The 15,623-nt window shown below is 39.0% G+C and overlaps 2 protein-coding genes across 5 annotated transcripts in view; one reads left to right on the forward strand and one right to left on the reverse strand.

Annotated features, from left to right (window-relative positions):
* elp4 (elongator acetyltransferase complex subunit 4) overlaps positions 1-938 on the reverse strand; it is a 180,217-nt gene extending 179,279 nt beyond the window's left edge. For 2 of the 3 annotated variants that reach the window (XM_033038791.1, XM_033038789.1), the window contains exon 1: positions 760-938. In XM_033038791.1, coding sequence (XP_032894682.1) covers positions 760-895 — 136 coding nt within the window. In that variant the 5' untranslated portion in view covers positions 896-938. The remainder of the gene's footprint in view (positions 1-759) is intronic. The other variant, XM_033038792.1, reaches the window with a different exon arrangement.
* A 114-nt stretch (positions 939-1,052) lies between these two features.
* immp1l (inner mitochondrial membrane peptidase subunit 1) overlaps positions 1,053-15,623 on the forward strand; it is a 76,011-nt gene continuing 61,440 nt past the window's right edge. The window contains exon 1 of one of the 2 annotated variants that reach the window (XM_033038793.1): positions 1,053-1,152. The gene's annotated coding sequence lies outside the window, so the exon portion shown is untranslated. The remainder of the gene's footprint in view (positions 1,153-15,623) is intronic. The other variant, XM_033038794.1, reaches the window with a different exon arrangement.

Below are 15,623 nucleotides of genomic sequence, written 5' to 3' on the forward strand. Positions count from 1 at the left end.
GAATGGCTTTTTTCTGAATGTTCCACCAGAATCTCACTGCAACATTAACCTTTAAGAGTTTCTAGGTTTAAGCACATGTCCTCCAGATTCACAGCTGTCTTCAGGCAACTGAACCATCCTACCAACAACTAGAGAACAGTCCTGAACGCATGTGCCTCATTGCTAACCCTCAGACTATCTTTGATCGGACTTTGCTGCCTTATCTTGCACAAAATGTTATTCCCTTATCGTGCATCTGTACACTGTGGACGGCTCGAGTGTAACCAAGTATTTATTGTCTTTCCGCTGACTGGTTAGCAGGTTACCAAAGCTTTTCACTATACCTCGGTACAAGTGACAATAAACAAATCTTCAGTCTGAAGAAGGGTTTCGGCCCGAAACGTTACCTATCTCATTCGCTCCATAGATGCTGCTGCACCCGCTGAGTTTCTCCAGCATTTTTGTGTACCGACAATAAACTAAAGTGTGTATGAAGGAATTGTAGATGCTGGTTTACACCGAAGATGGACACAAATGGCTGGAGTAATTCAGCGGAACGGGGCAGGCAGCATCTCTGGAGAGAAGGAGTGGGTGACGTTTCGGGTCGAGACCCTTCAGACCAAAGATTATAGAGCAGAGCTCTGCTCTATAATCTTTGCTTCAGACCAAAGATCCTATACCGAGCTTCAGACTCAGTCTGGCTGCTGCTTGTCCCGCTGAGTTACTCCAGCATTTTGTGCCTATGTTCTGGTTATTTGCCGCTTGGTCTAGCACACTGACCTATGAGGTAGTCAAGGGATGGCACCCCGGTGGAGAGCAGCAGCTGCCCGTTATGCAGCGACGGCCGGGTTCCCGGCACCGGCGCCCGTTTGCTTCGCGCTCTCCTCTGGAAGCTCGTGCCCGCGCGCGTCGCCATCTTCCCGCGGCCGTTGGCGCCGCCCGTTGCCTTCTGGGTGAAAGGTTTCGGAGGGGGGGAGGGGGGCAGAACCGAACCGCCGAGCGTCACGTGAACAATCCGCCCAATCAGACCACCTTTTACAACCCGGACTCGTCAGTAACGCATCGTAGCTGTCTTCTGATTCGTCGCTGCGCCCCTCCCCCCGCCCGGTACTGCCGGCGTCTTTTCAGGGAAAGTACGGTTGAATTTGTTTAAAAGCATTATTGGAGGAAAAGGTACTTTCTCTCTTTTAACGTTCGAAAGCACTGTGATTGGGTGTGTTTACAAGTGACAGCTTTAAATACGTTGGAACCATGCACTGAATGGTTATGAACTGTCAGTGGAGGTCGGCCGGGGCCTATTGTGCACGCCCGATGCAATGAATGATGGGATATAAATGAACTACAAATCCCACAGTGCACCGGTCGGTGCACAAATGTGAATCTCAAATGAATCCACAAAATTAAGATTTCGTCCATAAGAAAATACATGGACTGGTAAACCATTGGAAATAAATGCAATAGGTAATAATGTTCATTTTCAGTATTTGAAAGTTGGACAGCCATAGTTTGGAACTGGTCTGAAAATATGCCAAATTAAGGCAATTGTGGAGTGACAATAGTTAAACATTTAGCTTGAATGTGCGTTAACAAGTAGATAACGTATTACTGAATATTAACTTAGTTATTGTCCGTGGTGGAAAATCAACTGTCTTTAAAAGGCGACTTTAAAAAAAATTTAAGATCAATAACATCTCTCATTTTTCATGGAATTGCATGTCTTTTCACCTGAAATTAATCAGTTGTGAAAGTATTGAAATGCATTTTATCCCAAATGTAACCTCATCAATATTGTGTTCAGTTTTGGTCACCCTGCTGTAGGAAGGATGTTTATTAAGCTGGAAACAGTACAGAGAAGATTTCTGAGGATGTTGCCAAGACCTGAGGACCTGAACTACAGGGAGAGGTTTGGCAGCATAGACTTTATTCCTTGGAGCACAGGAGGCTGGGTGATCTTAAAGAGTTGTATAAGATCATGAGAGGAATAGATATGGTGAATACACAGTCTATTATCTAGAGTAGTGTAATCAAGAACTGGAGGATATAAGTTTAAGGTGAGAAGGGAAAGATTTAATAGGAAGCCAAGCATCATTTTTTCACATGGACAGTGGTGGATATATGGAACGAGCAGACAGAGGAGGTAGTTGAGGCAGGTACTATAACAACATTTAAAATACAGTTGGATAGTACATGAATAGGAACGGTTTAGAAGGATATGGGTCAAATGCAGGCAGGTGGGATTAGTGTAGATGAAGCATCCTGGTTGGCATAGGCAAGTTGGGCTGAAAGGCTTGTTTCCATGCTCTATATAACTGACTATATGGCGCTTGTTAACTCCAATCTCCCAGAGAGCTTTGATCCACTGTAGACACAAGGACCTACGGAGGCTGGAATCTTGTGCAAAACATAATCTTCTGGGGTTACTCAGCCAGTCTGGTAGCATCTGGGAGGGAATGGATAGGTGACATTTTGTTTTGGGACCCATCTTCAGACTTATTGTATAAGGGGGGTGGGGGGGTGAAAGCCTGAAAAGAGTGGGACAAAGCCTTGTGGATGGGAACGGGAATGGAGAACAAAGGGAGGGCAGGATAATGGAAGAAATGAGGGTGGGCTGGGGTAGGAGGGCACAGGAGAGAAAGGTAGCAAAATAAGAGGGGGAGTTACCTAAAATTAGAGAATTCAATGTTCATATTATTACGTAGTAAGCTACCCAAGCAGATTATGAGATGCTGTTCCTTCGTTTTGTATGTGGTGGCATACTGATAATAGAAAAGGCCCAGGACAGAAGGGTCAATATGGGAATGTGAAAGGAAATTAAATAGGTTAGCAACCAGCAAATCTAGGCGGACCAAGAACAAGTCTTCACCAAAACAGTTGGTTAGTCTCAGCATGGTCTCACTGATGGATGTGAAGGACGAAATACAGGGACTGGTGTAACATTTCCTCTGTTTGCAGGGTAAAGTACTTGAGGAGGGGATGGTTCAGTTTCTGTTCCCATCCCATTCTGTAGAGACCATTCCCTCCACAACTCGGTTCACTCATCCCTTCCCAACTTAACCCCCCCCCCCAAGTACTTTACCCAACTCCTATTAACTGACTTTTGCTCTGCCTTCAACACCATCATCCTAACCAAATTGGTCTCTAAACTCCTGGACCTATGAGTCTGCACCCCCTCTGCATATGGATCCTTGACTTCCTGATCCATAGACCATCAATAGCGAGGATAGGTGACAAAATATCCTCTGTGATAATTCTCAACAGCAGTTTCCCGCAAGGATACAATCTCAGCTCCTTACTACCTATATACTCACAACTGTACAGCCAAATTCTGCTTTAACTCTATTTACAAGTTTGCAAATGACATCATTATAGTGAGCCCGATCTCAAACAGTGAAGAGAAGGAGATCGACACAAAACACTGGAGTAACTCAGCAGGTCAGGCAGCATCTCTGGAGAAAAGGAATAGTTGATGTTTTGGGTCGAGACCCTTCTTCAGACTTGGAGTCAGGGGAAAGGGAAATAAGAGATATAGATGGTGATATAGAGAGATATAGAACAAATGAATGAAAGATATTCATGAAATAACAATGATCAAGGAAAGATGGAGCCCATTGATGGCTGTGGGCTAGGTGATAACAGACTATACAGACAGATTTATACAGATAGAGAGCCTAGTAGCAAGGTATCAAGCCAACAACCTCTTCCTCAGTGTCAGCAAGACAAAGTAACTAGTTTTGTTAATTCAGAAACTGAGGTAGTGTACATACCCCAGTCATCATCGATAGTGGCGAAGTGCAGATGGTTGAGAGCTTCAAGTTCCCAATGTAAGTATCACCAAAAATTTGTCATGGACCAACCACATTAAAGCTATGGCCAAAAAAGTACATGAAGCCTCTCTTTCCTCAAAAGCTTAGGATGTTCGACATGTCTCAAATGACTTTTACAAATTTCTACAGATGCACTGTAGAAAACATCCTGTTGGGATGCAGGTAATCCCACCTAATCTTTGCAGGTAATCCCACCTAATCCAAGCAGCATTCTGATAAACGTTTTCTGTGCCCTCTCCAAAGACCCCACATCCGTCCTATAATGGGGAGACCATAACTCCATCTAATACTTCAAATGTGGCCTAACCAAAGTCTTACACAGCTGCATCATGACTTCCTGACTCATAGTCAATGCCTTTGCCAATGAGGGCAAGCATACTATATGTTTTGATCACCATTTTATCTACTTGTGTTACTACTTTCATGGTACTATGGACTGTAATCCCAATATCTCTCTGCACATCAATGCTGTTAGGAGTCCTGCCATCAACTGCATAGCTTCCCTTTACAATTGACCTCCCAAAGTGCTTGGATTAAACTCCATAGGCCATTTCTCCACCAATTTCTACAGTTGATCTACATCCCGTTGTATACTTTGAAGGTAGACACAAAATGCTGGAGTAACTCAGCGGGTCAGGAAGCATCTCTGGAGCAAAGGACTGGGATGGAGAGAAGAAATATACTTTGACAGTTTCCCTCACTGCAACTACAGCAATCTTGTTGACTTCTGCAAACCTACCAACTAACCCTATTTATGTCCAAGTCATTTATATACACTATGAAGAACAAAGATCCCAGCACATGTAGCTGAATATGCCATCAAACATTTGCAATTTTTATGTGACAATCCATTACTGACCCATAACCTGATTTTAAAGTTAACGAAAATAACTTAGTAGAAAAACACGCTATTGGATAATTTATCAGCCATTGTATTATGCGATAAACATATGTTGACGTGACAATTTTGTAGTGGTGCCTATGTACTAGTATCACCAACAATTCTCAACACCACTGCCCGGAGAGGTTGCAATGTCCGCTGCTAACTACCTATACACTCAGAATTGTGCGGCGGAATTATGCTTTAACTCTAATTACAAGTTTGCAGATGACATCATTCAAGTGAGCCCAATCTCGAACAATTGATTTTGCCTGATTTTGTCCCCATTTTCCTGGTGGAAATTCTGATCCTTTTAACCATCTCAAATACCATATTTCATACTGAGATAAAAAGCCATTTAAGCAACACGATTAAACAAATCGTGACCCACAGTGCACGTTCCTGTGCTGTACTGTGACCAGTCAGGGTGTGTTTGATCATTCATCACAGAATATCCAGTCTCTGATTCCCTCAGGCAGGTTAATTATGTGACTAGTCAAGTCTAGTTTCTGATGTAACTCATATTGTGCAGAGCTATTTGAGATCTAATTTATTAAAGTATTATTTGGTATTCAGTTTTCTTTATACTTATTTGTTTAAACCTTTACTGTTAAACCTTCTTCATAACACTTCTGTCCATGCATGAGCCATTACATTGAAATTTATCTTGCAGTTTCACAAATTCTTGTAAGTAATTCCATGGTACTGTTTGAAGAAGACCATAGTGTTCAGCAATTTTTCTGTCGAAATCCTTCATCATTTATAAAAAGGTGTAAAGTAACCAGTAAGGCAATGTCTCATGCAACGCCTTCCTAGTCATTAACAGTGTCTAATAATTGCACTGTAGATATTAAAGGACCATTTATAAGTTTCTAAAAAAAAATGGCGTTCCTTGCGATTTACTTTTCCCATGACCATTTGTCTGACTGCAGGTAGAAAAAGGAATTATATTGGAATCAAAGAAACCAATATATTCAAATAAGGCAAAATTAAGGAGAATTGTGTAAAACTCATAAGATCGTATTTTACTTTAATGATCATTTACGTTATAAAAGAAGTTTGTGTAATTGTGGATTGCTTTAGACCACATGCTATAATACATGTTTCAAGGCACTTGCAATGAGGTCATTTGTAATTATATAGTTCTGTACATTATGGTGAGGGATGTTAATCTTGTCACTCGTCAACAGTAAATTGAAAAATACAGAACCACAGGCAAAAGGATAATGACATTTAGAATTCATTATACAGACTACTCTTGTCAATTCTAAATCACTTAATTTGAATCACTGGATGATTCAAACAAGCTCAAAAAAGCTTCCAGTGCTCGTTTATTCCAGCTGCTTAATTCAAATTACTGGACAATTCCATTTTCTTAATGCATAAATAAAAGGCTGTAAAAAGTGAATGTGCACTGTAGAGAACGACATTAGGTTGCATTATGTTGTACATTGACTATGTGAAAATGCACCTTTAGGGGGCAAGTATATCCAGCTTAGAAATTTGATCGCTTGTATTGTGAAAAACACATATGACGTTCATCAGAACAAAAACAATTGTTCATGTTTATTCATCTTATGATCAAACAAAATAAGCAATGAGAAGATGATGCTCCAGTAGTTTCCAATGTAACCAGTGCGGTTTGCAACGGAATTTTTTTTTTTTTTCTCTTCAGGTACATTTGGATTTTATGGGGGAATGGGAATATAATGTTGCTTCATATTTTCATCTAGGAAGTCTGGATTCTTGTCATTTTCACTGCTAGGGGCAATCAATAATCATAGTTTACTTCCAATTAAACATTTGGATATGTGGAGAAAGCAGGAACGGGGTACTGATTTTGGATGATCAGACATATTCATATTGAATGGTGATGCAGGCTCGAAGGGCCGAATGGCCTACTCCTGCACCTATTTTCTATGTTTCTATTTCTTGCTATTTTGTAACAAGGACCAAACATAGCACATAGATCATTATAGCCTGAACAGGCTCTTCGGCCCACAATGTTTATGCTGAACATGTCTAGCTGCCTGCAAGTGATCCACATCCCTCCAATCCCTGCAAATCCATGTGCCTATCTAACAGCTTCGTAAAAGCTACAATGGTATCTGCCTCCGCCATTGTCTGTGTAAAAAAAACGTGCTCCGCACATCTCCACTATATTTTCCCCCTCTCACCTTATAGTTATGCCTTCTCGTGTTGGTGTTTTTCTTTTTAATATTTTCCGTGATACTGTTATTCATGTTTGGCAGTAAGATAACTTTCTTAATTTTCCTATATTTGAAGTTCACAACGTGGTCTCTTCTACATCAGGGAAACCAAACCAGATCAGGTAATGGCTTTGTGGAGCACCTACATTCAGTCTTCAGGAATAACCTTGAGCTTCTTGTTGCCTGCAACTTTAATAATTGATCATCCCATTTCCACCCAGACTCATCTGTCTCTGGTCTCCTGTTCTGTTAAAACATAGCTGAATGCAAGCTTTAGGAATAATCTTTTGTCTAGGCATTTTGCAACTTGCAGGAATTGTCTGACTTCAGATAACTCACTCTGCTTGAATGAGAACTAGCCATTTCTGCCTTTAATTTTGGCTTCCCTTTTTTTTATAAGAATCTGGATTGCTAGGAATGTTTTGCAGCCTTGCCATAATCAACACATCACACAGACAATTAAGCTTTTAATTTGACCTTAACTGCTCCATTACACTCATCCTATCTGGGATATTCCCTTTATTCATACATAGTACATAGAACAGTATGGCATAGGAACAGGCCCATTCGGCCCACAATATCTGTGCTGTACATGATGCCAGGTTAAACTAATTTCCTCTGTCTGCAGTTGATCCATATCTCTCTATTTCCTGCATGTCTATATACCTATCTAAAAGCTTCCTAAATGTCACATCGTATCTGCCTTCATCACCATCACTGACAGTGCATTCCAGGTATGCACCACACGCTGGAAAGATCTTGTCCTGCACATCTCCTTTAGTGAGGGAAATAATTTTATTTAGAACTACTGAGGTTTATCAAATAAGGGAAGACCCTTAAATACATCGTTACTGGAGCAACCTTGGATTTATCCACCTTCTTCGTATTTGATTATGGATTTGTATCTTATTTGGTGTCAATTATCTCTCTGCTTTGCTTAAGAATGGTGTTGTGCCTATTGCTGTCATGCACCTGTGTAAATTATTTTCTGGTAACTCTTTTTGCTTTTTTTATGATAATTGACATCCCTTGCTACTATTTCTCCCTTTCAGAAGAAATATATTTACCTATTTAATAGCAAAACCCACACAATTTCAAATTATCAGAGAGGAAGATTAATCTGTAAATTACTCCAACCATCATTTTGAATAAATCATCAACAAACTTGGAAGTAATTGATGATCATTTTAAAGAAGTGTCAAAGGGATTGCGGTCCTGCTGCTAAATGTTTGGTTCTCCATGCAAGGTTAACAGCACATTAGCTGCTTCCTTGAGGTCCAATTAGGCAGCACTTGTGTCAAATCAGCATTGTGCACTGATTGACATTAAGATTTCCCTATTCTACATTGCACGTGCTGTCATCTTTCCAATATGGTGGACACGTAAATCATGCTACAAATTTGAAAGTGCACAGCATGCAGCACAATGGCAGAGAATCAACACTTTACCAGCCAAACAAAAGATGCAATTCAAGCTGGAGATTCTTAATCACTTGAATTTCTTCATTTTCTGTTATATTTCCACTTTCCCAATATCATCTTCTCGACCAATATTTTAATGTAATTTTCTTTATTTTATTCTCAGACTACGAATCATATCTGACTGAAAGGATGGCTGGAAAGCTGCTCCTGTGTCTCTGGTAGATTGCTGAGAAAATTGAGGAAATGCTGATGGTTGTCTTTACATGACAATTTAAGCTTTGGAGTAGTGACAAGATTGTTAATCCTGAGAGACCAAAATGTGGGACAAAGGACTGAAGAAAGAGAGGCGTGCCACATTCCCTGGTTCTGAAAGATACTAATGATCCAGTTATGTGTCTACAACTGTGCTTTGCTAAATATGCATGCAGAATAGCCACTGAGACAGAAATTCGAGCGATTGCAAAAAAGCTTTGAATTTTATAATGTGCCTCTGTCACGAATAGTTGGACAATTTTAAATATAGTAAGGACAGTGGGAAAATAAATAGAGAACATTTCCACAGATGACAGATAACTAACTGCTGTAGCAGTAATGCTTCAGCAGCCCACAAGCTCATTCACATTCATAGATTGTGATTTTGAAAAATGGCAGAAAATTGAAACCTATGGTACTTGGTTTGAATTGCATACAAGGATACTGGAAACTAAACAAAAAAAAATGTTGACGGCCTTAGCGTTTGAAGCCTTTTGAATTTTACAGTCACTGGCAAATGCTGCATTATTAAAGAATTATGTTCATGAAACACATATAGGTCAGGATCAGCAAGTTGAGTTATTAAAATAATATTTTGATGATCTATCCAGTTTATAACATGAATTACAATTAGTATTTACAGTGTTCAGCTGAATATGTATCTAATAAATGATTGGAAACATTATATCATGGATACCCTAATCCTCATATTTTGAGAAGCTTCTATTAACTCTGCAATGATTGATAATTAAAGGGGAAAGAATTACACTGCCATCAGTGCTATTTGTGCTCCTAATCTTCTTAGTGGCATCTGCCATTGTACTACAAAGCCTCTTTTCCTCCTCATTCCTGGTATGTGATGGTATTTGTGTCTGCCAATTAAAGTTTTATACTCTGTAAATCAGATTAGCTGTGGAATCACCTGAAAGTAGAGTGAGTTATCATGTGTTCCAACTTCATTCTGTGGCATGCTGCGCAGTGAAACAAAGTATTTTGGTTCTTGGGATACTCAGAAGTATCTCTCAGCATGTGTTAGAAACTACGATCTCAAAGAAGATGATTCAATTTTCCCCGCCTTTATACTGTTCATAATGGGATTCTCTCTGGAATTGCCTTCCTAAACCCTTCCACAATACTTTATCTCTTTCATGCTTTAAGATATTGATTAAAACCCATCCCTTTGATGAAGATTTTACTCATCTTGCCTAATTTTGTAAACCACCATCTGCAGTTCCTTGTATCCACTTGCCTAATTTATTGTTTGTTTGGTGTCGAATGTTGTTTTGCATACTCATCTAAAGTACCTTGCAATGGCCTGTTATGTTAAAGGTGCTATGTAAATTGTTAAATGTAAAATGTAAAGCCTAATAACAATATTTAACTGTTGCAAGCGGTTTGTTTCCCAACTTAATTCAAGATGTTTTAGATGATTAGTTGCCTTTTACAAAGGTTGAAGGTTATGCTCTTGAGTATTTTTGAGTGATGCAAGATCTAACCTGAAGAGAACAGAATGTTTCAAAATAGGCCCGTGTGATTTTCCATTAAAGTGACATTAGAATTTATTTCTAATTTCAATGTACATTTTTAAAATTCTGGATTGCTTTAATAAAAGGTGGAGCAGTGCCATAAGTGACAGTGAAAATTTTGTTTATCTGTTTATCGAGGCTCTAAAATGTTTTTGAGGAATTCGCCTCATGGTAAAATATCTGCGTGAAATTGGAACCTTATTGTTTTTAAATAATTTAAAAAAACATTCAAAATACAGTGCAACAAAATGGCAATTTATTCACTCAATCTCATCAATAAATTGTGAATATGAATACATTCCCAGTTCTGCCTTTCCATTACTTTGCACTGATGTGACATCAAAAACAGTTTTAATAAACTGGATTTATAATTTATTTGTATTCTGTCATGATTTTCATTGGAAAAATTAAGCTAAAAATGTCTTTGATCGCTTAGTCGCAACTAATAATTTGGGACATTCTATTTTTTCATCTGCACTCTCCTACTACTTTGCATAGTCAGAGAGCTATACACTACAAAAACAGGCCGTTCTGCCCAACACATCCATGTTGACCAAATTGGTTAACCGAGCTTGTCCCACTTGCCTGTGTCTTGCTGATATCCCTGGCCCATATCCCTCCAAACCTTTTGAATAGATGAACCTGCCTAAGTGAAATGTTGTAAGTGTCCCCGCCTTTATGAACTTCCTATGTCATCTCGTTCCATGTACACACTAATGTCTGAAAAGGCCACACCTCAGTTCCTTTTTAAATCTTTCCTTTGTCACCTTAAACTATGGCCTCTAGTTTTTGTCTTTCCTATCCATGGAAAAGATTGAGGCGTTTCACCTTATCCATCCCTTCATGATTTTATGTACCTCTATAAGGTAACCTCTCAGCTTCGTATGCTCCAGGAAAAAAAAGTCCTAACAATTTAAATTATAATTATGAGAAATTATAAAGTCCTATTATTAACAATATAATAGTTTAACAACTTAAATTTGTCTTGTGATTCCTGCATTTGTTGTAATAGCCGATTCTGAATGATTGGTTGGGAAATGCCCCTACTGCTCTGTTGAGATACCAAATGTTGAATCATTTTGGCTGTTATACCTTGAAGGCTTCATGTGATGCCATTAATATGTGCACTGCCAATATGCATTTTTCTTCCTCCTCACAGGCAGTTACTCAGCATTGAGAATGACTTTCTTCTATGGTTATGGGTGGGAAGATTGATTGGCTCTTGCACGCTTCTTCCACTGTTAATGCTTCACCACCTTATTCATGTGTCAGGACAATGTTTGAGGTGCTTGACGAGTTACCGTGTGCTTCAAACCACTTGAAGAGCCCTTCTGCAGGAGATTTGCAAGAGTTAGTGTGGATGCTATGTTTCTTGATCTTCCTAAAAATTGCTTGCTCTGATGGAGCTCAAAGCAGTGCGTTTGCTTCTAGATCTGCTGACAGACGAGATGATGTGTGTTCATCAAAACTGATTAATTGTAGTCGGAGAAACAATGGCCTATTTGTGGATTTGAAGGATTTCATGAACACGGCATTGAGTCCTTCTACTTCTTGAATACTGCATACAGTTCTGGCCATCGCAATATAGCACTTGGGAAGTGAAAATATTTGTTTCGAGAGGCACTTTGTCCCAATAGCTATTCAATTGTCCACCATCATCCACAACTGACTCTGACAAGTCTGATTTGCTGTTATAGAAAGATAGAAAACATAGAAACATAGAAAATAGGTGCAGGAGAAGGCCATTCGGCCCTTCGAGCCAGCACCGCCATTCATTGTGATCATGGCTGATCGTCCCCAATCAATAACCCGTGCCGGCCTTCTCCCCATATCCCTTGATTCCACTAGCCCCCAGAGCTCTATCTAACTCTCTCTTAAATCCATCCAGTGATTTGGCCTCCACTGCCCTCTGTGGCAGGGAATTCCACAAATTCACAATTCTCTGGGTGAAAAAGTTTTTTCTCACCTCAGTCTTAAATGGTCTCCCCTTTATTCTAAGACTGTGGCCCCTGGTTCTGGACTCGCCCAACATTGGGAACATTTTTCCTGCATCTAGCTTGTCCAGTCCTTTTATAATTTTATATGTTTCTATAAGAAACCCCCTCATCGTTCTAAACTCCAGTGAATACAAGCCTAGTATTTTCAATCTTTCCTCATATGACAGTCCTGCTATCCCAGGGATCAATCTCGTGAAATTATAATTTGTCTTTGCTAATTAAAATATCTTATGCACTTAACAGAGAAAATGTTGATAAAGATTAATACGCATCCTTTGTTCTTGAGGATTTGTGTGCAGATGGCATTGTTCATTTAACCTACTTTCTTTATTTGCTCCTTTACTTTCAGAAATATATACCATTTCTTGCAGTGCCTTGTAGTGTCTTAATTTAAAAATGTCAATACTATTCTCAATTTGCCTGTATTGTACTATAACATTTGCCCATTGTATTTGATATGTTATATTTTTTATTTAGCACGTTAATCCTTTTTCCTAATAATATTTGTCTGCAATACATTAATAAAATGGAAAAAAGTGTAACACCTTTTAATCTAGGTTCTTGGCTGGTAGCAAATGTGAAAATTGTGACTAGCTCCTGTTTAGCTGAGCAGGCTCTGGGCCAATGTCATTAAAGCCATGACATTCAGCAAGTCTCGTTTCGCACAATGACAATCATTCTCCTTCTCAGACCTTATTTCAGTCCTGTGTTTTGCTTTATCGCATAGCCATTGCCTCTTGCTGCATTTAACTTCCACCCCACTTTCCGTTGGCCCATTTTCTCTGAGATTACTTACACTAAGAATAAGTACTTCTTCCTTCCAAGACATCAATTAGCTTTTTTTCTGTGGAATTAATCAGGCGAGATAGCAATTGTTTGATTGAACATTGTGTACCAATCAAATGACATGGATTTCCTTTATACAATGAAAATCTGAATTAATTAAAAAAAAATGTCCAAATGCTAATGTGCCCCTTAATAATATGCCATTGCTTCAAATTCAGTACCAGACACACCATCTTCTGTCAGCCCATTCATAAATGTACATGTAAAGGCCAAAAATTAGGTTTTAAAGGGAACAGAAAAAGAGCAGGGTCTTAATGGGTTGTATTTGGAATGTAATTGATGATGAACAGATAACTCTTCCTTGAATCTATTCATCAGTTAAACACACAGTAACATCCTTGCATTAACAAGGGTAGTTTTGCAGGCAGAGGGTGTAGATAGACTAACAGGCTTAAATCAAACCTGGAGAGGAGACAGATGGAATCTATCTGAGGGTGCAGAAAGTGTGTTCACACAATCTTTAGAATGGGCAAGGCAGTTTCTGTTTTAATCTGATGCTGTAGATGTAGTGCAAACAGGGTCACTGGCACTTCAAATGATTTTCAAACAAAAATGTAGAATGGCCAGCACCTTGTGGTTTCAGAATGAAACTGCAGGTAAACTTGATATATTGCAGTTCAGGTCACAAAGGAAAAGAAAGTTAAGCATCATAAGAGAGAAGTATTTTTCTTTGCTTGTCTACAATTAATCTTCTAATTGCTTCCATCTACAGAAGGTGATTCTGGAAATGCTATTAACTATTCAAATTGCTGTTAACAATACTCTGTTATAATATTGCCAAAATATTCTGATTGATATGGAAAGATACTTGTTTGAATCATTTTTACAATCTCAAAACCAACTAGTCTATTTTGTCCCAGGTTTAATGAAATTGCTTTAATGAAAGGTCTGTACAGGGGAATCAAAATGAAATATATTGGATTTGTACGATAGGACAAAATGCCAAGGAGATCCCAGTAGAGTGACAAAAGGTAACAATTGGAATTCAGAGAAAGACAAAATAAATCTTATTTTTCATCAACAGGCCATTCAATCTTACATTTTTAGCTGATAAAATAATGATATTGATTATAAGAGTCAAACTTATTGACAGTGAATAGGAACACCTATTCCACTCCTGGTACTTCTCAACTCACCCCCTCTCCTCCAACCCAGAGTGAGAATTGGGTTACCCTTCTTTAACACCCAAGCTTTCATATTCCACAGATTATTCTTCATAATTTCCATTACCTTCAATAGAATTCAACCACCTGACTCAACTTGCCCGCCCTTCATTTCGGAATTTTGTAGTGTCAATTCCATCTGCTCCTTCATCTCCACCAATTACACCCCATCTCATGGCATTTTCCGATGTACCCAAAGGAGATGCAACATTATTTAATTACGTCAAATGGCCTACACCTGCTTCTCACAATTACAGCATTGTTTGTTTTGTCTTTTTTTCCTGCTCTTCTGCACTCATTGATCACCTTTCATTCACAAATTCGCCAGACAGATCAGCTCTGATTAACAAGCATTAACCACCCTCTCTTAGGAAGCATTTGTTTGATGGCACTGGGTCTATATTCGCTGGAGTTTAGCAGAATGAGGGGGCACCTCAGTGAAACGTACAGAATAGTGAAAGGCTTGGATAGAGTGGATGTGGAGAGGATGTTTCCACTAGTGGGAGAGTTGAGGACTAGAGGTCATAGCCCCAGAATGAAAGAATGTTCTTTTAGGAAGGAGATGAGGAGAAATGTCTTTAGTCGGTGATGAATCTGTGGATTTTTTTTGCGACAGAAGTCTGTGGAGGCAAAGTCAGTGGATATATTTAAGGCAGAGATAGATAGATTCTTGATTAGTATGGGTGTCAGAGTTTATGGGGAGAAGGCAGCAGAATGGGATTAGGAGGGAGATAGATCAGCCATGATTGAATGGCGGAGTAAACGATGGGCCAAATGGCCTAATTCTACTCCTATCACTTATGATCTTATGATTTGTGTTATTTGGATCCTCTTGGTCTCCACAAATGTTCTATTTGTTCTCTGCAACTGTCCTTGCTATCATTTTAAAATATATTTCTTTCATCAGTATGAAATTACAGTTTTGCTTCTTGACACTTGGATTTTGCTTCACCTGCTGACTACCTGTTTTATCTCCGATTTCCACCATCTATAGTTTTATTTGCTTATCAATGACTTTAGCAAGAGGAGATCCTATTTGATTATCCAAGTTAACTTTGGGAATTTAAAATACCAAATGGGTTGCAGAACCTTCAACATGGCATATTTAGACCTTGATAAAGTTTCTCAGGACCATGATTCCTAAAACTGAAAATAGTAGGAACTTTTGATATTGGATTTCCTGTGGGAAATAAAATATATTTATGAGTGGAGTGTGCCCATGTTCATTTTTTCAGTTCATTGGATTGGTCACAACCTGAAATGCTGACTGCCCCTTTCTCCCCATAGCTGCCTGACCCACTGAGTTCCTCCAGATCTTTGCTACTTAGTCAACCCAGTAAAGCTCTGGAGTATTGCCAGCAATTTAGGCATATCCTTTAAGCATAAAATGATGAAGGTGTATTCTCAGTTATTATAGTAAAACGTTCTTAACTTGTTTCTTTTTCTGATGCGTTGCTGAGCCCATATACTTTCTTTCAATAATTCACCTATAAATTCATTTATAGTCTGCATATTTGCATTTAAT

The sequence above is a fragment of the Amblyraja radiata genome, chromosome 20 (assembly GCF_010909765.2).
Source record: "Amblyraja radiata isolate CabotCenter1 chromosome 20, sAmbRad1.1.pri, whole genome shotgun sequence".
NCBI classification, from domain to species: Eukaryota; Metazoa; Chordata; class Chondrichthyes; order Rajiformes; family Rajidae; genus Amblyraja; species Amblyraja radiata.